Genomic DNA, 27,123 nt, shown 5'->3' with positions numbered 1-27,123 from the left:
ATCTCATTGTAAATTCTCTGGCCCATATTGCAAGGCTTGCCATAACCATGCTGGGCTTATCTAGCAATCAACCCGTTTTAAGAGATGACATTTTGGACAGAAAGCTCAACAAAAATTTTATGTGCTTACATAAAATTCATCAACCTTAAAAAGGAAATTGCAAACAATATTGTGGAGCTCAAAGTCTGTCCTACTGATTTGGTACAAATGTTTGTCTAGCTAGAAAAGAAAACTCGTTGCCTTTGACTCGTCATCAAGCTCTTCCTATCTATGCTTGACTTGTGTAGCCAATATTGTTGCTTCCTTGGATTTGTCAGAGGATCTACCGCAGCACTGTAGATACAAGGTTCAAACCCAGTAACACTTACAAGATATTTATCACCTTCGAAAATTGAAAATTAGGACTGTGTTTGCGTCCTTGTGTGTGTGTGTGAGAGAGAGAGAGAGAGAGAGAGAGAGAGAGAGCATTAAAAAGCTCTAACCACATGGAAGCTTGACAACTCGAGAATTCAAAAGAGGCTCCGCTATTTTTAAAGAGGCTACTTGGACGATTGAGAGGGCAAGAATTCAAACGCGCCTACATCGCTAACGAAGTAATAACAAGTAAAAAGTGTGCATGTTTATATGCTTATATAAATGTAATTAGCGTTACAAACTCCCTAAGACGATTTCTTTGCTGTGCGTAAACGATGTTTTCAGACGACGACATGGAAGCTATGGATCCTCCTAACACAGAGCAAGAGGAGGATATAGAAGAAGAGCAGCAGAAAGGAAAACAAAAGCAGCAAGAGGCTCCATCGCTAGCCTCGTCTCCGAAGCCAAAAGATCAAACTTCGGCTGTCTCAAACGACCAGATGGACATAGAAGCGTATGCCAGCCTCTACAAGGGGCGCACCAAAATACTGCGCCTTTTGTTTATTGCGGAGCATTGTCGTAACCAGGCTATGGAGCTTGAAGCACTTCGCATGGCTCATGAGGAAATCTGCAAAGGCGAGAGTACCTTCCTTTACAAAGAGGTCTGTGAAAAAATAAATGGCCGCCTTGGCCCTGCTTTTGTCCTTGACCAAGAGTGGGTTGATTCTGTCGATCGTCGTACTTCTCAGCGCTTTGAACGTCTAGACAACGAGCTCAATAGCTACAAGGTCAGTGCATACCTCTAGTTTGACTGTTTTGTAGTTGTATCATAGTGTTACGATTCTCAGTTATAGGAATGAGCAAGGGCAAATTTTGGACTATGGAGCTCTACAAATCACAATGTCATCTTTTGATTCTATCCCAACAAAGCTCCACGGGCCTCATATCTACATCACGGTTTAAATAGAAGCACCAATAACATAGCTTTGTTTGGAACTATGGGTAAGCCTTGGGTCTCTTTCTTTGTTCTAGCGATCAAATTCTGCTTCTCTTTCTTTGTTCTCGCGATTCAACTTTGCTTCTCGTGCTTTGGTTCCAAGCGTGCTTGCGCTCTATGGCTGCCCTTCTTTCTTTGTGTTCTAAGTTCCTGTCCAGAAACAACTGCTACAACTCCTTCATAGGAGTTAGTGCAATCCTTGGCGTAGATAGGGAAGGGGGAGGGTCGGAAAACCTCATGTGGGGAAAATTCTTCTTCACCTCTCTCATGCTCATCACCTCCAAGCGAAGTATCCATTCCGCTTTGAGTGATGACCATCCACTGAAGTCGTGGGTTCTTGTGGGTGTTGTGGCCTTGGGTTCTTAAGTTCACGAGGAACTTGGGTTCTTGGTGTTCTTGAGGGTCTTCTTTCGCTTGGAATCTATGTTAGAGAAGGATCTTCTCTTCACCCGAGTTCTGCTCTTTTCTGCGGGCGCGTCCCTTGGCGGATTTGCGCTCACACCAAGGTTGCTTTTTTTCACCTCACGTCGATTGGCCAGCCGCTAAGTGTACGGTCCGCTCTCAATGAGTGAAAAGAGGTACAAGGGGAGGTTGGACAAGCCCTTCTTTCTTGGGATTCCCGTCACTCTTCAAAAACACGGTCAGGACTCGATACGCCCAAGAAAACTTGGGTTCGTGCGACCTCAACAAGCAAAAAAAATTCTTGTGATTCTTTCCTTGAGTGATACAGAACACTGCCAAAGCTTTGATACCAATGTAAGGTGCAACGGAAGAGAATGTTGAACTTTGCTCAAGATGAGTGCTCCGAACTGTGCTCAAGGGTTCCTTTTACTTACGGCAGGGAGAGCCTTCGGTTCTCTAATGAGAGAGTGCAAGTGATCACAAACAAAGTGGATAAACATTGTGAATAAAGGTGTTGAGACTGAGAGATAGAGAGAGAAGAGAATACGACACCAGAGACGTAAACCCTTCTCCAAGGGCCCCACTCTCGATGGCGAGAGGGGTCTGTAACAGACTTGGACACTCCAAGTCAAGAATCAACTGCGACAGCACCAAATAACCACTTCAAAACAATTCACAGATCACAATAGATTTGCACTGGCTTGGCGGAGTTCCGTGCCTAGAGATATTGGCCCCAAAGACTGGTGCCCCTTTCGGTATTTCTTTTTGTATTAATCAATCATCAAAGTACAAGAGAGCGGTTAGGGTTTCACTCTCAGACTCTGCGTCCAGATGCTCTGAGAAGTGAGGCCCTCACCACTAATTTAAAGGTTACAAGGGATGCCCAAAAGCAGAGCCCCAAAAGCTTGAAAGCAAAAGCTCCTTTCTCTCTCTCACAGAGAGCTTTTGAAAGCAAAAGCAAATTCTCTCTCTCTCAATGAGAGCCAGTAAAAAGCAAGTTCTCTTTTTCCCAAATCAAAGCAAAAAGCTGAGATTTGCGTCGCCGAAAATTTCCAAAAAAAAAATAAAAAATAATAAATTATTATTATTATTTTTGCTTTTTTCACCTCCACGATTTTCAGAAATTAGGGTTTCTGGCAGAAATTAGGGTTTGCAAGAATTTTAGGGTTTCTGACAGAAATTAGGGTTTCTGCTGTCAGCCATGTCATCACTTTGTGACATAACCCCCTCTTGAAAGCATTGTAATCGACCGCGATTACGCCTGCAAAACCGACAAAAGCCATAAACCGTCTTAGCAGACACTGACTATTAGTACCTACGTACTAGGAACACACATCTAGCACATGTACAAAATCGACAGTCACATCACACGACATCACAGGACATCACTAGACATCACAGGACATCACATGACATTCAACATTCATTCGGATCTTAGACCATGATTTATCGGCAATGTAGCTAGCAATCACACCTAGGTCCAATCGGGACCTCATCGATGTCCGATTGACTAACCCCTATTGCAACCATGTCTATTCGAGATCAATCAGACCAAAATGTTGCAGTCATTTCGGCTATCAGTTCCTGCACTCACAAGAAGTCAAGAACAAATCAGTATCATAATCAGGAATTCCATTTCATAAAGTCATCCAGCAGAATACTGTCAGCTCTCAGTATCCCTGAAGCTCAAAGAGACATCAGTGACTTTAGTATCAAAATCGAGGCATCTTTTGACAAAGGAGTGGAGTGACTCCCCTCTTGTGCATCCCACTGCACCAGATCTCCGGCCAAGCTGAATTCTGGGTTCCATTTGGAGTAGACTATGCGAAACCAAAACATCGACTATGCGAAACCAAAACATCGAGGTAAAGTTTCACAATCCGAGGAGTATCTGCTAGGTCCTCCTCCTCCATCCACTTCGCATCAAATGCAGGAAAGTTCTTGAACTAAACCAAGAACCGCCTTCGGACTTTACCTTTCTTCGTATCCGTATGTGCCAAAATCTGTTCAAGAACAAGGGTCTCCTCGTTTTCTTCCATGGCGGGTTGCTCATCAGGCTCCCCATCATCAGGCACATCACCCTTAACAGGGTTCAAGAGACTCACATGCAATGCACTGTGAATCCTCCAAGTATCTGGCAGTTTCAATCGGAAGGAGACATCATTTATCTTTTCAGTTATCTGGAAAGGTCCATAGTATCGCATACTAAGCTTTGGAAAAAGCCTCTCCTTTCCCTTTTTCTTTCGTAGGCGTGCCTTCTCAAAAGTAAGAGCACCCAATCATCCTCCTTCAATTTCATGTCGCGACGATGGCGATCCGTTGCCTTTTTCTGTGGTTCTTGAGACTTCTCCAAAGTCTCGTGAACCTTGGCAAAAGCCGTATCCAGATCTCGCGTATATTCATCCGCTTCCAATATCTAATCTTTCGTGCTCAGGAAGGATGGAACCTTCGCAGCACTTTCAACAATCTCACATGGCGTCTTCCCCGTCGAAGAGTGTATCGTGTTATTGTAGGCAAATTCCACCAAAGGTAAGTTCTTTTCCCATTGAGTCTTCTGATCCGAGATACAAGACTTCAATAAATCTAAAATCATTGAATTGGCAATCTCAAATTGCCCGTCAGTTTGCAAGTGGAACGATGACGAGAACTGCAACTGCGTGCCAATGTTCTCCCAAATTGCCTTCCAAAACCAACTCATAAATCTGGGGTCTCTGTCGGAGAGAATCGTCTCAGACGTGCCATGTAATCGGAAAATCATCGTGATCATTCTGTGTTCTCGGGAGATCAAAAAAATAAAATCCATTTCAATATTTTCCCAGGGGCGAGTGGGTATGGGTAAAGGCTGTAACAATCCGTGTGCCTTATGCGTGTTAAACTTGACCTTCTGGCATACCAAGCAACTGCGCACAAACTCTTCCACATCCTTCTTGAGTCTCCGCCAAAAGAAATATCTCTCCCCTTTCATGGTGGTAGCAATGCCGCGGTGACCCGTAAAAGGTGGACAGTGGCAATCAGTCATAACCTTTTCCCTCAACGGCTGTGTAACGCACAACATAGTCTTTTTCATCAAGTAGCCTTCCCGAAGGGAGTATCCAGCTATTGTCTCCCCATCTCGTATCCGTGTGAAAATATCTGCAAAATTTGTATATGTGGCACACTGATCGACCATATCCTCGAAGCTCCTATGATGTATCGCGGAAATAGCCAGAACCAACGGTTTCCGAGACAAAGCATCTGCCACCACATTCTTCTGTCCCTGCACATGGACAATCTGGAAGTGGAATTGTGACAAGATGTTCGCCCACCGCATCTGCTTTTCCGAAAGCTGCTTCTGTGACAAGTAGCGCAAACTCTGATGGTCTGTAAAGACAGTAAAATCCGCTCGGAGTAGATAATGCTGCCACTGAGTAAGAGCATGGATAACCGCCAATAGCTCTTTCTCATAAATCTGTGCTGTCATCTCCGGCCTAGAGAACAAACGGCTCTCGTAAGCTATGACATGGCCTTCTTGCATCAAGACCGCACCCAGACTACGACCACAAGCATCACAATATACTTCAAATGACTTCTGCAAGTCCGGCAAAGTCAAAATAGGTCCCGTAGTCAATTTCTCTTTCAATGTCTGAAAGGCAGTCACCTTTGTGGGTCGCCACGAAAAAGGTACTTCTTTCTGTGTCAAGGTATGCAAAGGGGAAGCAACCTCTGCAAACTTTCGCATGAACCGCGTGTAGTACGAACACAGTCCCAAGAAGCCTCTAACTTAATGGACATTCCTCAAATCGGGCCAATCACGGATAGTCTCTATCTTGGCCGGGTCCATTTGTACTCTTGCTGCTGACACAATGTGTCCCAAAAAGTGTATCTCTGCTAGGAAAAATTCACTTTTCTTTGCATTAATCACTAACGTGTGATCTCGTAATGCCTGAAAGACTTGAAGCAAATGATCTCTGTGTTCTGCCTCATTCTTGGAGAAAACAATGATGTAATCAAAGAAAGTGCCAACAAATAGCCTGTACTCTCGAAAAATCCTGTCCATCATCCGGTTAAATGTCGCAGGAGCATTGGTTAAGCTAAAAGGCATCACCAAAAACTCAAATAACCCAAAAGTCGTCCGAAAAGCTGTCTTGTAGACATTTCCTGGCGCTATCCTGATCTGATGATATCCACTCTTCAAGTCAATCCTGCTAAAGCACGAGGATCCCTGTAACTTGTCGAGTATATCATCGTTCCTAGGAATCGGAAATCTGTTCTTGATGGTGATTTCGTTGAGATTGCTATAATCGATGCACATTCTCCAAGATCCGTCTTTCTTCAAAACCAACAACACTGGAGATCAATACGGTGAAGTACTAGGCTGGACAAGACCCTTTTCCAAGAGGTCTTTCATTGGGTTCATAATCTTTTCATTCTGTACTCGGCTCACACGGTAAGGTGGCCGATTCGGTGGCGTGCTTCCAGGTATCAGATCAATGGTTTGATCTTCAGGCCCTCTGAAAAGCAATCGGCATGAGTGTGGAGAAAAATCTTGGCGTTCTTTTGATCAGGTCAAAACATATTCAACCTTTATCCATCTTTCAGTTCTCTTCCAAAAGAATGAGTAAGAAACTGAAGTTCATCAAGTACAATCTCTAAGCCCTTCATTTATCAAAGTCGCTTTCTCGGCCCGGTAGTCAACCATGGCGTAGTTCTTGTGGTACCAAGGGATCCTGAGTAGAACGTCACTTGCGTGCCCTGAACACCCCTGTCATTGCAAACAAAGTTTGCCAATGCTCGATGTAATGGCAACATCCCATCCGGGTGCCAGTCGAACTACCTCTGCCTGTGGCGTCAGTCTGTTGGACGTAATTCCAAATCGAGCCGCCAATTCCAAGTGAAAAGAAGTTGGCCTTTGCTCCTTCAAAAGAGCTTCCCGATCCTTCACTTTGCCCCAAAAGCGGCAAAGTCTGTACTTTCATTCATTAGATTCGGTACAGGTCCCACACCATGCGGTACCAATTCTGCTTTTCTATCTGCCTTTTCTGCCACATTCCTCAGCTGCTCTCGAACTCTCAGACCTGTCGTCGTCTTTATCATTCTGTTCTTTCTGTGCCTTATTAGGGCACTTCGCGGAGATATGTCCATGTTCCCCGCATCCAAAGCACTTCCCCCCTCTAATGAAGCGAGCTCTCTCCTCAGGAGTAAGCTTGGGTTGTGCATCCTTTTTCTCTGGGTTGCTCTTTTTCTTTCTACTTTCATTCCCAGAAGTTTGTTCGGCTCGTTGTGTCATGGCCTTATCTGTGGGGTAGGTCAAACTGCCAGAGTGAATGGCAAAGCCCCGCTTCGCATGACTCATCAACTCCTGAATAGAAGCTGACTTCTGTTCTAAGCAGTGATCTCGGATCTCTGTAGGTAGACCCAAGGTAAACCGTTCAATCTGTTCTCTGAACAAGATCTTCTTGAATGAAGAGGCGGGTAGAAAAGAGCTCCAGATTTTTTCACAATAAGCATTGATTGTATCTTTCTTGGTCATCCGAAGATGGTTCCAAGCAGCTCGTACATCTCGTTCATATTCTTGCGTCAACCAAGAAGAAATAAAAAGCTTCTTAAATTTCAACCATTTAACTGGCGCAGTCTTGTTTAAAAGAAGGGTGGACCACCAAGTACGAGCATTCCCCTTAAGGTAAGATGTAGCTCTCCGAATCTTGGAGTGCTCTGAATAGCGTCCTCCCGCGAAAGCGATGTCAAACTGCTGTATAAAAGACAAAGCCTTCGAAGCATCCGAGTATCCTGAAAAAGTATCAAACTTGATCGAGTGGCCACCTTCCTTAAACTCTCGGACTTTCTTGCTTTTATCTTCGAGAAAGTCATTCTGGTTGGCTTTGTAAAAATTCTTCTTGTTCGCATAAAACTTTCCGTCATCGGAATCTGAGCTGTCTGTAGACGAGTCCTCAGTAGAACTGTCAGTCTCTGGGCGAGATGTAGCCTTCTTCTTGCCCTTTCCGAAGCTTTGTTTCTTGCTTCGCTTTTTACCTTTTCTGTCTTCTTCGCTCGAATCTGAAGAGCTAGAAGAACTGTCAGAAGAAGAAGAAGAAGAAGAATTGGGTACTCCTTCAAATCGAACACGCTTCTTCTGTTTCTTTGCCTTGTCAAATGTCGACCGACGACCCAAATATCCCGGGAAGTCAGTGCCTTTCTTCTGCTTTTTGCTGTGCTTTTTTTGCACGTCGAAAAGCTGAGCAATCCATACATCAACCACGTTCTCCAGTTCCTTCTCCGTATATTTCTTGGAGGCAGAAGATTTCTTGAGAGCGGGTTTCGGGAGTGGTGTTGTGGTTCTTTGCCACTCCATCTGTACCTCTTCCAAAGAGGTCTGGTTCATATATTTTGCTATCTTCGGGTCCTTGGCAAAATTGAGCATCATCTTTGTTGCATCGCCAATCAATTGACGACGTTCCATCTCTCTTTGCTCCGCCTGAGTAGGCCGAGGCGGGCCATACTCTCTGCCAGAATCTTCGTTGTGATCCCAGCCCGCATCTCCAGATGCAGAGGGAGTCGATTGATCATTGCCTGAAGCCATAGGTGCCGCGGAAAAAAATTTTCGGGGATCGGATTTCCCGTAGAAGAGAAATCGGCCGTGCTCTAGCCTCTGATACCACTGTAACAGACTTGGACACTCCAAGTCAAGAATCAACCGCGACAACACCAAATAACCACTTCAAAACAATTCACAGATCACAATAGATTTGCACTGGCCTGGCGGAGTTCCGTGCCTAGAGATATTGGCCCCAAAGACTGGCGCCCCTTTCGGTATTTCTTTTTGTATTAATCAATCATCAAAGTACAAGAGAGCGGTTAGGGTTTCACTCTCAGACTCTGCGTCCAGATGCTCTGAGAAGTGAGGCCCTCACCACGAATTTAAAGGTTACAAGGGATGCCCAAAAGCAGAGCCCCAAAAGCTTGAAAGCAAAAGCTCTTTTCTCTCTCTCACAAAGAGCTTTTGAAAGCAAAAGCAAATTCTCTCTCTCTCAATGAGAGCCAGTAAAAAGCAAGTTCTCTTTTTCCCAAATCAAAGCAAAAAGCTGAGATTTGCGTCGCCGAAAATTTCCAAAAAAAAAAATAAAAAATAAAAAATTTATTATTATTATTTTTGCTTTTTTCACCTCCGCGATTTTCGGAAATTAGGGTTTCTGGCAGAAATTAGGGTTTCTGCTCTCAGCCACATCATCACTTTGTGACAGGGTCTACTATTGGACTTGCCGACGATGTCGACGAGATGAGGACGACGACGAAACCGGCTGAACTCTGAAAATGCTAATGGCTGATGTAACATTTAATGGCCTAATATCTTATGTGTAGCGGAAATTAGCATGAACATAGTGGGCATTTCATTAGAATAGATTCCTAATGAGAATTACAAGAGTGCTTGGGTGGAGAGAGCAACAAAAAGCATAACACCTAGTTAGATAGCATCAACAATACTTTCAAAAGAGAGAGAAATTAAGCTATTGACAACAGTTGAGGACCGGATTTGCATGGAGCCGGTCCCCCCTCCAAAAGGCTTTGTATTATGGTTTCTCCCATCAAGAGAGACATTGTACAATACAATTCTTTGTGTTCCTTCAAGACTAGCTAGTGCAATGAAGATGAAAGCTTCATGCACTAAGCAAAACACTTAGCAAACACAACTTGAATTATCCCCGTTCTCAGACCCAAGACCTCACACACCTTCGAAGATGGTGAGAGCTAGCAGGATGTGAGAGTAGATTGAGAGGAAGAAGGAGTATCTTACGAGAAAGATGTACATCTCCTCACATAATCACTCATATTAGCATAGCTTAGCTTAGTAATTAGCTTGGTAGAGGAGATGAGCATGCATTGAAGCTTGGCTCTTGGTTGGATTTGCATCCACATGCCAAGAGAGTGTTGATGTAGGCTTCTATCTCACAAGCTTGGAGTAGGTGATGAGCTCTCCATTAAAGCTTGGGAAGAGATAGTCTTCTCTTTCTTCACACATGAGATTGTGTGAGTGTGTGTGTGATAATGCCTTGCAAAAATCAGCCCCCCCTCTCTCTTGGGCGAGTCCCCTTGCTATTTGCTCTTCCTGCAGCCTCATTGGCCCTCCCCAAGTCAAGCCAATCACAATTAAGCAGCATAAGTGATAGCCTTCTGACATGTGTCCCCCTTTCCCCTTTTGTGAGAGCTTTAGGTAATTAAATAATTAAACTAAACTCTCATTGGACCCCTTTGCCTCCTGGCCAATAGAAATCAGGCAAGCCATGGGGCTCCTGAATGCTCATTGGACCCTTTGGGAGACTGCCCAATAGTCTTCTAGGAGACTTAATTCTTATTGGTTTCTTTTATTAAATGTTTTTAAATTAATTAAACTAGATTTACTCTAGCTTAATTCTCATTGGTCCACTTCAAGGGTCATCCAATAGGAATTGGGCACACCTTGTGGGCATCTGGGCTAGGGAGCTGACATGTGTCCCTAATTCCCTTTGAGTAAAGGGGCTTGTGTGTGTGTGTGTGTGGCTTTCTCTCTCATCCCCTAGAAGAAGGGCTCGCCCCCTCCCATGTAGGGATGTGCATTGACTTTGGAGAGCACACAAAGCATCCAATTCCCCCTAAGCTTTAACCCTTTGGGCACAACCTTTGAATTTTGGAACCTTAGCATTTTGGAAGTCTTAATGGGTTGAACCTTAGGGTCTTTTTAGCCCATTGTTGCACATGGCTCTTTTGCAGATGGCCCCCCCTTTAGATCCCTATTTTCCCTCCTTTGGATCCCTACTGTGGCCGGTCTGCTAGCTTAACCAATATTCTAGCTTTTTCTCCCCTGGCGCTTCCCCACATTAAATGATCAGTTTAATATGAGAAAATCATTTAGGAGAATTAGATATTGATTATTATGACAACTGAAATCTGCAAATCTTTATCTGTTGAATTCTGATTCTATGTCGGTGCGACGGCGATGGCGACGATGCAACGGCGACGTGCTAAAAACGCAGATGCTGAAATTTGCTTTTTCCGGGCTGAATCTGTAAACCTCGCAGAATCTGACCGTGTGGCGAGGATCTGCTGCGGGAAGGTGAGATCTGCGAGATACGGGGGTTCTACTGCGGAGTTTGACTGCTGAAAATTGAAAACGCTGCTGCTACTGCTGCTTCTGTCGTGAAGATCTTCAAAAACGCTAGGCTGATTTGGGGTTCTGCGGTGGAAATCTGCTAACGCTAGGGCTGATATGCTGTCTACTGTCGCCGTGAATCTGCAAGTGCAAAAACGTTGGCTGATCAGATGCAAAAACGCTAGGCCTTCTACAATGCTGAAAACGTTAGAGTTGTCACGGGGTCGGTCTTGCTGAGAAGTTGCTTGTTGAGCAAGGTGCTCTTGCTGCCTCTTCTGTCAGAAAGTGCTAGCGCTAGGTTTCTTGATATACTTGCTTATGAAGATTGCCCTACCTCACTGTAAAAATGCTACTGATGGGATCTAACTGGAATCTGATGGTCATGCTGTGTGCAGTCAGAGGATATGCATCTAATCTAAGTGTTTGGACATGCACGGTCTGCGAATAGCCTCACAAAAGTGCCATATCACTTCCTATCCTAGACTGACTTGACTGAACTGAACCCTTGTTATGAAGTAGCTTGTCCACGTGCACATAGGGTTAGATGTGTCACGTGACAGACGGCTTCTTTGGCGAACATTATCCTCAGAAAGTGCTAGCGCTAGGTTTCTTCATATACTTGCTTATGAAAATTGTCCTACCTAGTTTCCAATAAAAGTCACTTAAAAATAATAAGTGAAAAATGTCAAAAATAGGGAAAATAAGTCTATGCACTGTAAAAATGCTACTGATGGGATCTGACTGGAATCTGATGGTCATGTTGTGTGCAGCCAGAGGGTATGCATCTAATCTAAGTGTCTGGACATGCACGGTCTGCGAACAGCCTCACAAAAGTGCTAGATCACTTCCTATCCTAGACTGACTTGACTGAAGTGAACCCTTGTCATGAAGTAGCTTGTCCACGTGCACATAGGGTTAGATGTGTCACGTGACAGACGGCTTCTTTGGCGAACATTATCCTCAGGTGATGACCTTTTAGGTCTTTCTATTCTTAGCAATGCCAGTTTACTGATGGTGTGATTCTCATTAAGTCTCGAGTTCCATGCGATTCAGGCTTTGCTATTCAGTTACAAAGGAAGCAATTTTACTCCAGGTTGTCTCAGATTTCTTTCTTGTGGTATTCATTCTCTTTTCCCAAGATTGAGCGGAGGGGGACTTCCTATCTTGGGGGGGGGGGGTTTCAGCTTTAGCTTTGGAGCTTTCAGTGACAATGTTTGCTCTATTCTGACTTGGGTGGAGTGAGTTGCTACCTCAAAGCGTACTTTTGAGGATACTTCTCTTTCAGAGTGGGCTTCCAGGTTATTATCTTTAGTCGACTACCAGTGCTCCATTCAGGGGAGTACCATGCATGGTATCTAGTCAGTCCTTGGTTTCCCTTGCCCATTTCTTGCGGCTTTGATGGTGTGCTTCAACCTACAATAGGGTTATGACAATTATCCATGGTTCGAGGGATATGGGGTCAGCTTGGGAGTTAGTTTTCGGGACTACTTCCATACAGTTCATGTGGTTCCATGTGTAGCGGGTAAGATTGACAGTCTATTTAGTGGCTTTCTATAGCACCTTGTTCTTCTCTTGCAGAGCTTGGGAGTAGGATCTTCTATTTATCTTGCCGTGATAGCTGTAGTCTCAGTCACAATGTGAGTTCCTTTTTGTTGGATGTGTTACAGACAGTCGAAGACCATCTAGCAGTTTTCACTCTCGGTTCCTATGAAGTCCCTTCAGATATAGTTATGCAGTTATCATTTTATATGATAGGTGTTGCAGTTCTTCGTCATCAAACAGTTACTTTCTCTGTAGCCTTGGGTGTCCCATTCTTTGGACTTCTCGTAGCAGCTTGGTGTTTCTGGCATGTGGTATATCACCTGAGGTATTGAAGCCTGATTTTCGACTCTTTCCTCGAGGGTGGAGTACTTTAGAGTTGGGAAATGATTCGGATACGACTATAGTCTATGCCTTTACCCTCAGTTTTGATGCATTCTCTTGGAGCGGTCAACAACAATACCTTCTGCAGATGCTAGTTGTGCGACTTGTGAGTCGGTTGTCTTGAGGAGATTCTTGATAGAGCTGGTTTTACTTTCAGCGGACAACATTTTACTTCCCGAACATCTTTCGGGGGTAGGAGTTGGATTGTATACTGCAGGATTGTTTCCCACTGCGGAGTTTGTAGCAGATATCCTCGTCCACAAAACCCTCTCTTTACAATTGCAGATTGCTTACTTTAGCTTTCTCGGCTTCCTTTCCAAGAGCTGAGAGGGGTGTTCACTGTTAAGAGTCCATGCATCTCTCTTGGTTCATCTAGTCGGTCCGAGATTCTCCCAGGGACATGTGTTAGGGAGTGAGGGTTGTTTTGTGGTTGTGCCCGGCTAGTGTGAGGTAGGTTTCTCATGTCGGGTTGTGTCTAGTCTAGCCATGTTTAGCCTTGGGTTGCTTGGTTCCATGGCCATTAGGCTCCTATAGGTTGGGGATAATTTTTTAAAGCCTTGGCAGTATTTTTTCCATTGCTCTTTGTTACAGACTTGGGGACCCCAAGTCGCTTAAAAACACGCTACAAACTTAATCAGAATTTACTTGAGTTGACACGGCCCGTTGTAGTTCCGTGCTTAGGGGTCTTGGCCCCAAAGTGTGGCGTCCCTTTTGATATTTATTTTTATATTAATGCTTGAGCAAAGTTACAAAGTCCGAGGGTTCTCTCTGCTCAGCTTGCTCGTCAACAAAACTGAGGAAGAGAGTGGCCCTGGGTTCATATTTAAACTTTAAAGGCCCATGGCCTCTCTAAAGGATTACATCAAAAGCTTTCAAACTCAAAAGCTAATAGCCCAAAAGCTGCCAACGGATAACACGGAAAATCGATACGCTGTGCCACGTCAGCACCCACCATCGCATTTCGCGGAAATTTGTACGTCTTGTCACTTCAGCATGTTAGCGCATTCTCAAGTGTCCGTACAACTAGCCATGTCATTTGGGATTGCCACGTCATCAGTTTGTGACATAACCCCCTCTTGAAAGAATTGTAATCGCCTTCGATCACGCCTGCAAAAACAGACACAAGCCATAAACGAGTTTAGTAGACACTGACTCTAAGTACCGACGCAACTCTAAGTACCGACGCAACTCTAAGTACCGACGCACTAGATGACACTGACTCTAAGTACCGACGCACTAGATGACACAAATCCAGCACTTGCACAAAGACGACAGTTGGTGAACTTTCAAATCATATCACATAAACTTCATCCAGATCTAGGACCATGATTCCTGGCAACATGTTTAGCAATCATATCTAGATCCACGCTGGACCTCACTGCTATTGGATTAACTAATTCTTATTGCGATCATAGAATCTCAAGACTGAAATGCTGTAGTCCTTTCGACTTTCAAATCTGCACTCAAACACAATCACATGAGTGAGTACTCAAAAATCAGATTCATTTTCGGGAATTTCAGTTCACAAATCACACACTTAGTTCATGCTAAACATAGTGCTTAGATCATTCAGTCTAGTCATCTCATCCGTTGAGAAGTCTTGATGCACCTAGAACCCTGTGTGGCCATCTCATCCCTCGAGAACTCTTGATGCGCTCACCACAATATCTAGTCATCTTATTCAATCATTCATCATCATCATTCAAAATTCATGATTCTTGTCTTGGATCGTGATTGGGTTCATTCTTGAGCTGTCATTGCTCCCAATTGCTTTCATATGCATATTCCTCACCATCTCGTCCTCGATTTCATAGTTGCGAGTTTCTTGCTTCTATTACCTGTTATCTATACACAAATAACAAGATTTTCCCAAAACATAAATTCCACGCATGCTGATTTTTTTGCAAAAACCCTGATTTTTCAAAGTTGTTGGATATAAATCTGTTCGCGTCAATGCGGAGAGCTTGTTGAGAGGATTAACTTTGCCTTCTGTTGCATATCTAAATTCTCAACCGTCGAAGAGATTTTTAAAAGTCTCTGCAACATAGAAAAATGTCAAAAAGTACGTTTTTAGAGCTTTTTTAGGGCAAAAACGAACTCCTTTTTCTCTTGCAAGTGGTCTTGAATTCTTTATGGCTTATGTCCATGCCTTGTAAGACAGAGCAATGAAGACGGGAGCACGCTATATGCGCGACGAAGTAAGGGTGGGAGTAGCTAATAAGTCCGGGGTCGGGACACGAAGATTCTTTAACAGAATTTCCAATAAATTTTGGAAGCGCCAAAGTGCTCTGTCTGCTCTTTGGTAGGACCGGTATGCTTGGGGAAAAGCATCCGGGGTCGGGAAACGAAGATTCTTTAATAGAATTTTAAGTAAACTTTGGAAGTGCCAAAGTGCTCTGTTTGCTCTTTGGTAGGACCGGTATGGTTTGAGAAAATCATCCGGGGTCGGGACATGAAAATTCTTTACTAGAATTTTCAGTAGAGTCCCTAAGCTTTGGATTCCTACTTTGACTTTGGGATAGAAGCATCATGCATTTTCACATGGCACATAGAGCCCATGTACATGCGATACATGGAGAGCTTTTTGTGCAGAAGCTCCTTATGTTTTTTCTCCTTAGGTGGTTATTATTTTTCCTGCAATTACTTTGAACTCGTAAGGTTTTCTTTTATTCTCTAAGAGAGAAATTAGAGTGATTAAGCACACCTTATTGTACTTTATCTCCCTTAATGTTTTGTGATTGTGTTGGAATGCTATAGACACAATTACTTGTTTCTTGTTCCTGCTAACTTACTGCATTTGAACCATATAGGTTACTCTTACAGGTTTGGTTTGGGTGCTCAACTCAAGAATTCAGATTATCTGTCTAATATAAGTGGGTGAAGTAGATATTCAGAGGGAGTCATATTCATTTTTGTTGTGGTGTTTGCCATTGTTTTCAGTGTGTGAGTGCTCGTATATTTAGGTGTTGACTATGATTGCATTTAATAGTTCGTTTGGAAAACCTTGCTAATAACTGCTTGTTTGTTGTCTTTCAGACAAATTTAATTAAAGAGAGCATTCGCATGGGATACAACGATTTAGGTGATTTTCACTATGGACGTGGTGATTTACAGTTAGCATTCAAGTGCTTTGTCCGCACTCGTGATTACTGCACAACGTCTAAACACATTATATCTATGTGCCTCAATGTCATCCTTGTTGCCATCAACCTGGGCCAATTTCATCATGTCTCAAATTATGTTGCAAAAGCGGAGCAGACACCTGATAATCAGGAGCCTCAGGTCGTAGCAAAGCTGCGGGTTGTTGCAGGCCTTGCTTTTCTAGAGAACCAAAAGTATAAACATGCTGCTAGAAAGGTAATTTTGAGAATTTCAGGAGGTTACATACTTAATCCGGTTAATGACTCGAAGGTGCTCTGCCTGTTCTGCATTATGTGAACTCATGGCTAGCAGCCAGAATGCCTGTGTGTGGTATCGGAACTGCATGTACTGCATTTATTTGCTCTCTGTGTTTTTAGAACTGGCAAGTGATCGATAATTGAAACTAATGTTTAAAGCCCTGAGGTAAGACAGACTTGCTTGACCTTCATTTTTGCATGCCTAGTACTGGAGTGATGCAGGATAAACAGAATGACTAAAAAGTTCAAGTTTTATTTGCATTTGTGAATCTTCATTCTCTGCGATGCCGTCAGTTCTGTTTATCCATAAGCTTTGTTATAACTTTGATGGTGTTTTTTGGGTGGCTCGTTACTTTAATCTAAGCAGATCTGACTGCATTGTTTTTATGGATTGTATCAGTTTGTTGAGACCAGCTCTGACCTCGGTGTTTCATATTCGGAAGTTATTGCTCCACAAGATGTGGCTACGTATGGAGGTCTTTGTGCGTTAGCTTCCTTTGATAGAACCGAGTTGAAGGTCTGTGCTGAAGGGCTATTATTTTGGGAAAGTTTTCTCACATTAGAGGGGTTTTGAAGGCTGTGTTTTTTTTATTGCAGAGCAAAGTAATCGAGAACACAAACTTCAAAATTTTTCTAGAGCTAGTGCCAGAAGTTCGAGAGCTCATACTTGACTTTTATGCAAGGTAAGGTAATGATTTGCTTGAGGTGTATTTATTCATTTTTACATGTCTCCAGTGCTTGGGGCAGTTCTATTGGCAAAAGATGTTTGTTGTGCAATTTGTTCAGCTCTTTTTCCAAGGGAGCCCTATTGTTGTAAACAGCCTTTTCACAGGTGTGAATTTCTTTTCGTGTGTGTGCGTGTGGGTGCACGTGCGCTGTGTTGTGTTCATGTATGTGCGAATTCCTTTTTGTATGTATGTGCGTGTGATGCACGTGCATGTGGCTGTGTTGTACGTTCATGCACTGTGCCAGTTTCATGTTGTCCACTTAAGGCAGCAAAGACGTTGGAAGGGCAATGAGGCACATTTGATGTATTAGAAGTAACTGTGGTGCTCAAAGGGGCTGTCTTTGGTGAGCAGAAAACGAGATTATGTATCTTAGCCAGGAATCACAGTAGTTTCACATTGCTTGTCCAGCCTCTTTTTTATAAAGCCAATGGAAATTGTTACTCTCTTTGTAGTTGAGCAGAAAACGGAAAGTGGCAACAACATTGGGGCAGCCTCAGTTGGCCCATAGGAAACATCAGTATGGATACGACTGGAGAGGGAAGGTGGAGTGATTGTGGCAGTAGTTGTTGGGGAATACCTCCTTAAATTAGTCATTATTTCTTGGACAAGTGTGGCCTCATCAATGTCATATGTACGAGGCAGGCACAGAATCTGGAATCCAGTAATAAGTGTTCCATGTCCAAATGAATCATACCACAAATATGGGCAAACAAGCATGGCCTGTTAGGGCGTACAATTTCGTGTATGAGGCAGGCACAGAATATGGAATCCAATAATTAGTGTTCCACCTTTAAATAGAGTATATCACAGTGATGGAAGACGCTGATTCCACGTTCAAATGGATTATACCACAATTATGGAAGACACTGATAGGAATCAACCTATGAGATATTGTACCCTTGAAACCTTCGAGTGCTAAAACAATTCGAATAGCAAATCCATTATAGAATTTTCGTTACAAAGAGAGACAGATACATGTGGGCTGTATTATGGGTCCTTGAGGATGGTCGGGTCAGCCTGTCCTCAAGGAGCTGTACAGATCAAGACATGTACAAAGACTCCAACCTGAGGGTGGAGTGTAGGAGTCGAATAGAATAAACCATGGTGGTGGAGGATAATCCAGCCCTATGACAGAAGAAGGAAAGTAGTGGTGTGTGCCTAGTGTCTCAAAAATGCGTGATGACACTCCGACGCTACCCTGGAGGAGCCTATGAACTTCTTGTCCAAATACAACTAGTGTATCTGCTAAAGTGGAAGGCTGACATGCAAGCATCTAGCTTCCAAATTATCCATAGAGTAACTGCAACCATAGTGGCGAAAACGATCTCGCAAGGGTGCGGCTCAAAAGCATGTATAGTAGCTGGCCGACTCCCTCATCACTCTTCTCGGATAACCTAAAAAGGTCCGGGCTGGGAGATATAGAGGCCTTTTATAACCAAACGTCCTGCAGACCGCAGCTTGTGTCGTTTGGAGGTTCAAGCATACAACCAACGCTCTCGTCTGTGTCGTTCGGAGGTTTTCTAGCATACAACGGAACGCTCCCGAGTTATTCCGTCTACGTTGTTCCGATTTTCAGACAATACCAAATCAACATTTCTCACTACTCTTGGGAGTAAATCACCAAGCATTGAAACCAATATCAAAACCAGAGTCAAACAGTTCAAATCGGCACCAAGAGAGGTTGAAAACATGTACTGTCTATTTCAAACAAATTCCAAACAGGATCATCAAACAAGTTCTCAAACAGATTCAGAATACTGCTAATTCAAACTGAAAAAGCATTCTCGACATGAGTTGAGTCCGAAAGTTGATTGGGCTTCCATCCTGAAACCTGCACCAAGATTAGGGTAAGATTTATTCCATAAGGTTGTAACCGACCGCAATAAAGCTCTTGAATAGTTGAAACAAGCCTCGACAGATAGTCTTTGTGTGGCAGTGATGGTAGCCCCAAGATTACCAATCACACTGGACCTCCAAGGTTATCGGTTTGAGAAGAGATATCTACTGAGATTGGCAAATCACAATGCAACACAAATGCTCACTTATGCATGTTACAAGACATAGAAATATAAAGTCGCCGATGAGCAGTACCCCTGCAAATAACCATCCAGGTCCAGGCCCGGAGATATAGAGCCCTTTTATAACCAAATGTCCCCCAGACCGCAGCTTGCGCCGTTTCGAGGTTAAGTATACAACCAAATGCTCCCCATACATCTCGTCTGTGTCGTTCGGAGGTTTTCTAGCATACAACGAAACACTCCCAAGACATTCCGTTTGCGTCGAACGGTTCAAACCGGCACCAAGATAGGTTCAAAACAGGTACCATCTATTTGAAACAAATTCCAAACAGGATCACCAAACAAATTCTCAAACAGATTCATAATATTGCTAATTCAAATTGAAAAAGCATTCTCGATATCAGTTGAGCTCGAAAGTCGATTGGGTTTCCATCCTGAAACTTGCACCAAGATCAGGGTTAGATTTATTCCATAAGGTTGTAACTGACCACAACAAAACTCTTGAATAATCGAAACAAGCCTCGACAGATAGTCTTCCTGTGGTGGTGATGGTAGCCCCAAGATATACCAATCACACTGGACCTCCAAGGTTATCAGTTTGAGAAGAGACACCTGCTGAGAGATGCTGAGAAATTTCAAGTTGTAATCTACTAGGGTTTCCATGGCAAGCATTCCAGGACACCCCACTCTGCCAGAAGTTGCTAGAAACCATATTACTTCGGGCAAAAATTTTCTTGAAAGCTTGCCAAGTCCTTGGAGTGTGCGGCTTGGGTAGCTTTAGACATCCACTACTACATGGCAATGCCTCTGCGAAAAACAGCGGCTTGAAACAAAATTTGATCCTTCTCTTGCAAGTGATCTTTGTGTGGCTTATGCCCTATAAGATAGACCGATAAAGATGGGAGCGTGCCCAATGCGCGATGGAGTAAGGGTGGGAGTGCCTGATAGGCCTGGGCTATGGAAGCGCCATCTTGCTATGTCTGCTCTTTGGTAGGACCAGTATGCTTTCAGAAAACCGCACGCCTGAAGCTCTGATACCATTGTCACGAGACGGGCATCACGTGCCAACGGAAAAGAACAGACTGAACAAATTTAAGTACTTCAAATAACATCTGAACTGAAAAAGAGAAGAGAGAGAGTGCATGACACCCGAGACGAGGAATGGCAGAGTTCCACCCCTCGAGAGCATTGGCCCAAATGCTGGCGCCCCTTTCGGTATTTCTTTATATTACTTGAACTAAGTACAATGCCGGTACTCACGCTCTACACCTTCACCCGGAAGATTGGCAAGAGACTGAGCCCTCTGTACATATTTAAAGGCCCTTGGCCTATGAAAAGCAGTTACATGAAAAGCATCAAACTCTAAAAGTATCTGGCCCCATAAGCTGGCGCAAAAAGCTGCTAGTGCAAATTATGGAGATCCGTACAACTGCCACGTCATCAGCGTAAAATGTGGAAATCCGTATAGGTGCCACGTCAGCATGTCAACACAAATTGGGGGTTCCATATAGCAGCCACGTCATCCACAATTAACATAAGAGATTTGTGTGTGCGTAGGTCTTGCTTTATTTTAATATCTTTAGGTCCCCTGGGCCCCATCAGACGCGATTCCATAAGTTGGTGGGAACTCCTCTTTAGGAATAGGCCACTCGGCAAGACTTTGCAAGTTGGTAAAACTTCTTGTGCGGCTTCTGTAAACAGACTTGGACACTCCAAGTCAAGAATCAACCTCGCGACAGCACCAATTAACCACTTCAAAACAAGTCACAGATCACAATAGATGTACACTGGCCCGGCGGAGTTCCGTGCCTAGAGATATTGGCCCCAAAGACGGGCGCCCCTTTCGGTATTTCTTTTTATATTAATCAAATCAAAGTACAAGAGAGTGGCTAGGGTTTCACTCTCAGACTCTGCATCCAGATGCTGTGAGAAGTGAGGCCCTCACCACTAATTTAAAGGTACAAGGGATGCCCAAAAGCAGAGCCCCAAAAGCTTTGAAAATAAAAAGCATCAGTTCTCTCTCTCTCTCTTAGAGAGTCTTTTCTCTTTTTTTATAAAAAAAAAACAAAATTCGCGTAGCTCATCATTTTCCAATTTTTTTTTTCAGCCTCCGCGATTTCCGGAAATTAGGGTTTCTGGCAGAAATTAGGGTTTCTGCTGTCCGCCACATCATCACTTTGTGACAGCTTCTACTTCTTCTGTTGCTTCTTCTTAGGGTTTAGGCCCCTCGACCGGGATCTGCAAGTTGGCTCCGCTCTTCATTGGCTTGACAGGTCAGCAGTTTGTGACACAAACAATAGATTTAGCCATATCATGTAACCGGAAAATATGCAAGACAAACAGTTCTGCCAAATGATCAGCCTTTACTGTTTTCTTTAATGTTGCAAAATGGGCGTGGTTGCTAAATCTACCCAAGTCCAAACACCATCATGCCATGCCCACCTTGAGGCTTGGGAAGATTTAAAATAAATTCCATTGCTATACTCTCCCATGGTCCATCTACTCTCCCATGTGCGTGTCATATTCATTACTAACATACCATACAGCTATCAGGGTTGCCATGTCCACATGAAACTTACCTACGAAATGAGGTTTCATAGGTATGAAACGGGTTTCAAATATCTTTTGAAAGGTAAGAAACGTAGTATACAAAATACTAAAAAATATAACCATATTTAATTAATCAGTGAAATTCCCCGTAAACATGGTTCAAATCACTCAACCTTATAGAGACAATTAAGCATAAGAAGTTACAAAGAACACGTTACGTGATGCGTCTCATTGGCAATTGCTACCGATCTAATAAAATTTCTAGATCAAGCAAACACAGGTTTACAGCTAGAGCATGCCACAAACAATAATCTCCACCATTTTGAAATAATAGTTTGATACAACATAAGATATCTAAGCTATCAGCCCATGAGCATTCAAATGGTCAAAATAAGAATGATGTGGCTCTTCAAAATGTACAAAACGATTTGGCACAGATTTCCACGATAGAAACCCTTTTCAAGTGAAGTAGGGTTAATGTATAAGAAACACGGTTCATATGAAAGAAACGTTTCGTAAGTTTCATATGGGTATGAAACGTGTTTCTATGCAACACTGGTATTCATAAATGCATCTACATCCTTCTTGAACTGCAGCCAATAGAAGTATGTCTCAACACCCTTAACTTTTCAAGTAAAGTAGGGTTAAGGTATAAGAAACACGGTTCATATGAAAGAAACGTTTCGTAAGTTTCATATGGGTATGAAACGCGTTTCTATGCAACACTGGTATTCATAAATGCATCTACATCCTTCTTGAGCTGCAGCCAATAGAAGCATGTCTCAACACCCTTAAGTCATGTCTTGAATACAACTTCAAGTCCAAGTGTTATCAGTTCTGTTTTCTGCTGTGGAATCACCGCTTTGTCAGTGGCTTGCCAATTACATGCCTATGTACCTTTGTGTGCCTAGCTCATCTGCCTCCCGTCTGTTTTGCCTCTCTTCTTTGTGCTTCTCATTTGTGTCTATCCTTTACAAGTCGTGTGCCCCCTCTTGTGCCTTTAGTAAATTTGTTGTTTCTGCACTGCTGCTTGCTTTTCCCCATCAGACACCCTTATATGGGTGTGTACAGCTGCCGCATGGCCTTTTTTGCCATCAACAAAAGCAATGATCTTGAAACCCAACGAAAGAAAAGTCCCTATCTTATCTCTCTTCCGTGTCCATACGAAAGGATAAGAAGAAAATTCTCTTTCTTACCTCTAGCCCTTCGTGCACATGGAATGGAAAAACAACTAGGGGGCTTTTTCATTAAAGATTGATGAAGAATCGCTGTAAGTGTAACTGTTAATAGCGTGGTCATCGTCCCCTATGACATGCTCAAGGCTTCTGCCTATTTCCTGTACATTCCTACATGTTGCTTATGGTCTAGGAGCATTGTTGGCCTTGTTTCCACCAGTCAAGATAGCCAAAAGCGGCTTTGCCTGATCAGCTACCTCAATTTGTAAGGAAAAGCAATCTTCTTTTAATGGGGACACCTTGACAACTGTGATAGAAATAGAGCACTGAACCAGTCTGACCAGAAAATCAGCAACCAAGACTCTGCAAAGTAAGTAGAACAAACTTCCTTGATCTTTCTGGAACAGACAGAAAAGAAATGGGCACCAAGACCTTTGATGTCATCTGCAGTCAGCAGATTTGGCAACACGTTCCTAATGACAATACCCCCAACTTTAGTTTCAAACAGACGGCAAGCTGCAGGTCACACTCAGCCAAATCAGCAGGCCAAACCTGCTCTTTAAACTGAACACCAGATCAATGAGGCAACCAACAGTTGAAGGGGTGGAGATGCAAGAAATCGGCTGTTGACGCAGATAGACATTGCGGGACCAATGGCAGTGGACTGCACCAGTAACGGACAAGGGCAACTGGAGTCAGGCGAAAGCTGCTGCACTTGTCACGAGGACGTGGCAGCTGTTAACTATGTCACGAGGACGTGGCAATTGCTAACCTTAGTTGTTGGTTTCTTTCCAATGATTTTTGTTTTATTTTTGAGACCCTCTTTTTGAAGTAGCAAACGGTCGAACATTGTATGGCCAATGTGAACGGTAGTCTCACCCGCAGACGCGAAGTGGTCGGCACTGGAATTCGTATGGTAAGAGGATGTCTAGGCTCAGTGCAAGATCATGTAGGTTCGCCCGTCGCACTTAGTAAGTTGGTGGATACTAGGAAGTGAACTCAATAAAGGCATAAAGTCAAGGTGGGACTACCAACAGAAAGTATCCGACAGTTGGGCCACATTGCACTTTTGGATGGGGTCCCAATGAGGATAGATGGTCAGATGACCAGTGGGAGCCCAACGGAAGCATCTCCTAAAAATTAGGAAACTGCTACTTTGGGCCGTGAAATGTGTTCGCGTCATTACCTCCGGTATGGCAAGGGGAATATTTTACAATTCTGCCGCGAAGTCAGCTGGGCAACTGGTCAGGAGATTTTTAGGCGGCAACCCCGAAACGGGAAAATGCTTGTAAACGCGCCAAGTGGCACATTTCTGTGCACTTTCCTCATGCATGAAGAAGTGGCGTTGAATTTAGAGAGGGAAGGCTCATTTGCAAGTTTTCTGCACAGGTTAAGAGCTATGGAGTGCTTTCTTTCCCTCTCATGTACAGTGTGGTGCTAAGAGTGATGCCCTGCACGCTACACACTACTCTCTCTCTCTCTCTCTCTCTCTCTCTCTCTCTCTCCCCTACGTGCAGTTATGTGATGCCCCACAAGAGGGCTCTTCATTTGACTGATGTACAGTTGTGTGGGTTCATGCTTTTGTGCTGAGGCAAGAGCCTCCTTGAGCAAGAACAGGGGTAGCGAACTGCTACTCCAAAGCAGGCACCGGTGAGGGTCATAACCTCACCGTACAGGTGCGTTTTCAGCGCTGTGTATGCGTTGTAAATTGACTGTTTTTCAGCCATACGGATGCCAGAACCCTTGGGAATAGTGCCCCTCTGGCAAAGGACAGTTAGGGTGCTGTTTGGGGCTGAAAACAGCGCAAAAACCAGTAAATACTGCGTGCTGAATTTACTGTTTTTGGGCAGGAATCAGAGGGCTTATGCCAGTGGAAGAGAGTTCCAGCAGGGGAATTGGTTTTGCGCGAGTTTTGGGGTGGTTATGCTACCGAAATTTGGCCAAAATTGGTGGTATCTAGCTCGATACAGATAAAGGATTCCTAGGACTCTTCTTTGTAATTTACCCTCCTAAAGAATAAAGAAATACCGAAAGGGGCGCCGATTTTGGGGCCTACAGGTTGGCGGCGTCTGCTCGGAGCATTCTAGCTTCTGAGCCGTGTGTGTCGCAGGTTTCCTTTGCAAGTTCTCTCTGTGTGTGTCTAAAGTAAAGAATTTTGGGTGAAAGCCAAAGCCTACCGCCCCACGGGCCGGTTTCAGCACTGCGAAGGGGACACCAGGTGAGATGGCAAAGGGATGGTGAGGATAGCGACTTGGGCGAACGTGGGAGAAAAGAAGCCCGGGGGGTTTGCGGGGGGGGGGGGGCAGACGCAGGGGGGCACAAGGTGGTGAATGCAGGTGGAGGGGATCATGCTCAAAGAGCATGGCCACTATGGAACGTGTCGATGGGTCCGAACAGGCGAAACGTTTTGAGCGTTGAAATTTTGTGCTGATAAAGTGAAACACATGCTGATTCACTAACAACAAGTAACCATAGTTTCATGCTCTAGGGCCTTTTAAAAGCAATACATGCACGTGTCGGTCCCACATTTCACTCTGCTCTAACAATAGACTAAAACGTTTCATGGTGAAACACCACGTTTCGAGGGGGAAACGTTTTGGCCTTGCAATGTTTCAGTGGTGCTGTCAATGACAAGGAGATGGGCTCTCTCTCTCTCTCTCTCTCTCTCTCTCTCTCTCTCTCTCTGCAAGCACTGTGTAACAAAATGTTTTCATATGCCTGCAAATGCCTTGTTTATTGGTCTTTATTTATTGCTTTGTTTGTAATCGTGGTGCTACTTGAGGCTCTCAATGGAGAGGACCCTTAGTTTTGAGACAATTGACAGTTGACTAGTAGAATCAATCGCAACAAGCAGCAGGAAAATAGCAAGTACTTGAAAAACTAACTCAGATGGGAGACAAATTTCACCGAGAAGGGAAGCAACTAAGAGATAAAGAGCTGCCCATGCCTAGCCTTTGCAGAGTTAAAGTGCCAATTATTGCTTAGTAATGGAAGGGGATTTTTAACTTACTTTGATGCATGAGGTATAGCGTTTATATTTGTTAATATAGCTCCAGAGGAGCCTTTGTGATTGGCTATGATTGAAGTCAAGAATGTGTTTAGGTTTATTATTCAACATTCCTTGAAGCCCAGGATTGTTGTGTACTTTTGGAGTTTCAATTCGCACATTTTTGTGTATTTTCCTCCGTATCTACCTCAAAATTTGTGCTGACAAAAATGAACTTTCATAGTCTGTCCATCTAAATGTTGAGTGTCTGATCGTGACTATTGTTAAAGATGGTCCTTAGTGTTGTGTCTTTAGTCACCTGGTCTGGCTAATGGCTATCGCCTTTGTCATGATTTATAATCTTGTTACTCGTTGGAGTAACAAGGAGTTTCGAGGTTTGGCAAGTTTTTGAAGTAAGGCTTTATGTCTGTGCTGCAGTCGCTATGCTTCATGCCTGGGCTATCTGCAAAAGTTGAAGACAAACCTCCTCCTTGACATCCACCTTCATGACCATGTAGAGTCTCTGTATACCTTGATTCGTCACAAGGCTCTCATACAGTATACAACTCCTTTCATTTCTGTGGATCTGAATCGAATGGCGGATGCTTTCAAGACAACGGTAGCCGGGCTAGAGAAGGAGCTTGCAGCACTAATTATGGAAAATCAAATCCAGGTAGACTTATCTTTTATTCGGTTATATGATTATTTTTTAGGAGTTTTAACTTTCCTGAAGAAGTGAGAATCTTTTATGGCCAGGCTCGGATTGATTCTCACAACAAGATTCTGCATGCGCGGCATGCAGACCAAAGGAACGGAACTTTTCAAAGAGCTTTGCAGACTGGGACAGATTTTGAGAGGGACACACGTGCCATGCTTGTACGCGCAAATCTCTTGAAGCATGATATTGTGGTAAGAGGGGTACGAAGCAAATAGCGTGGTAATGAATTTTACACAGATATTGACACCACAAGCATAATTCTGAAGCTGGGCATGGTTATGTGGCTAATTCTCAAGACCCCCTCTAGAGGATCTTAGCATATGGTGCCCTCTTTCCATCTTTAGAAAGTTTTGGGACATTTTGATCTTGAACAAAGGTGCAGAAACCAAGTCTGCCCCAATCTTGCTCTGCTGTACCTTCTTTTGCTTGTGAATGCAGAGTATTATATTAAGACCGCAATTCTTCGGAATGCACGAGGTCTCCAAATATCAAAAAGTGAACATGTATTGGTTGCCTCGAGTTCTTGTCATCAAGTTTTAGTGTTTTCTGGTGTGGTAGTTGGCTCTGAAAGAAGGTTACATATTGTGCCAAGGGTTGGGAGGTTAATGTCCATATCCAGCAATTATTCAGCTCTCTAACACATGTTTTAACCGTCATGCTGGATATTGTGTGCGTTTTACATGCGTACGGCTACCAGTTCTCAATATACACTTTTCTCTAGGTTACCCTACACATGGATAATTTTAGAGGTAAATTGATTGGAATTGAAGGTTC

At 43.6% G+C, this 27,123-nt stretch overlaps 1 protein-coding gene across 1 annotated transcript; it reads left to right on the top strand.

The window, feature by feature from the left end:
* Positions 1-648: 648 nt before the first annotated feature.
* Positions 649-27,123, top strand: FUS6 (COP9 signalosome complex subunit 1). The gene is made up of 7 exons (XM_086500425.1): positions 649-1,142; positions 15,813-16,133; positions 16,575-16,691; positions 16,772-16,857; positions 26,070-26,304; positions 26,388-26,540; positions 26,788-27,123. Exons 1-7 carry the CDS (start codon positions 690-692, stop codon positions 26,887-26,889), a joined length of 1,467 nt encoding a protein of 488 aa, XP_086356551.1. The 5' UTR covers positions 649-689; the 3' UTR covers positions 26,890-27,123.

This window comes from Adiantum capillus-veneris, chromosome 25 (assembly GCF_014529385.1).
Source record: "Adiantum capillus-veneris isolate H3 chromosome 25, ASM1452938v2, whole genome shotgun sequence".
NCBI lineage: Eukaryota > Viridiplantae > Streptophyta > Polypodiopsida > Polypodiales > Pteridaceae > Adiantum > Adiantum capillus-veneris.
Note: the sequence above shows the minus strand (reverse complement) of the source record. Positions and strands in the feature narration are given on the sequence as shown.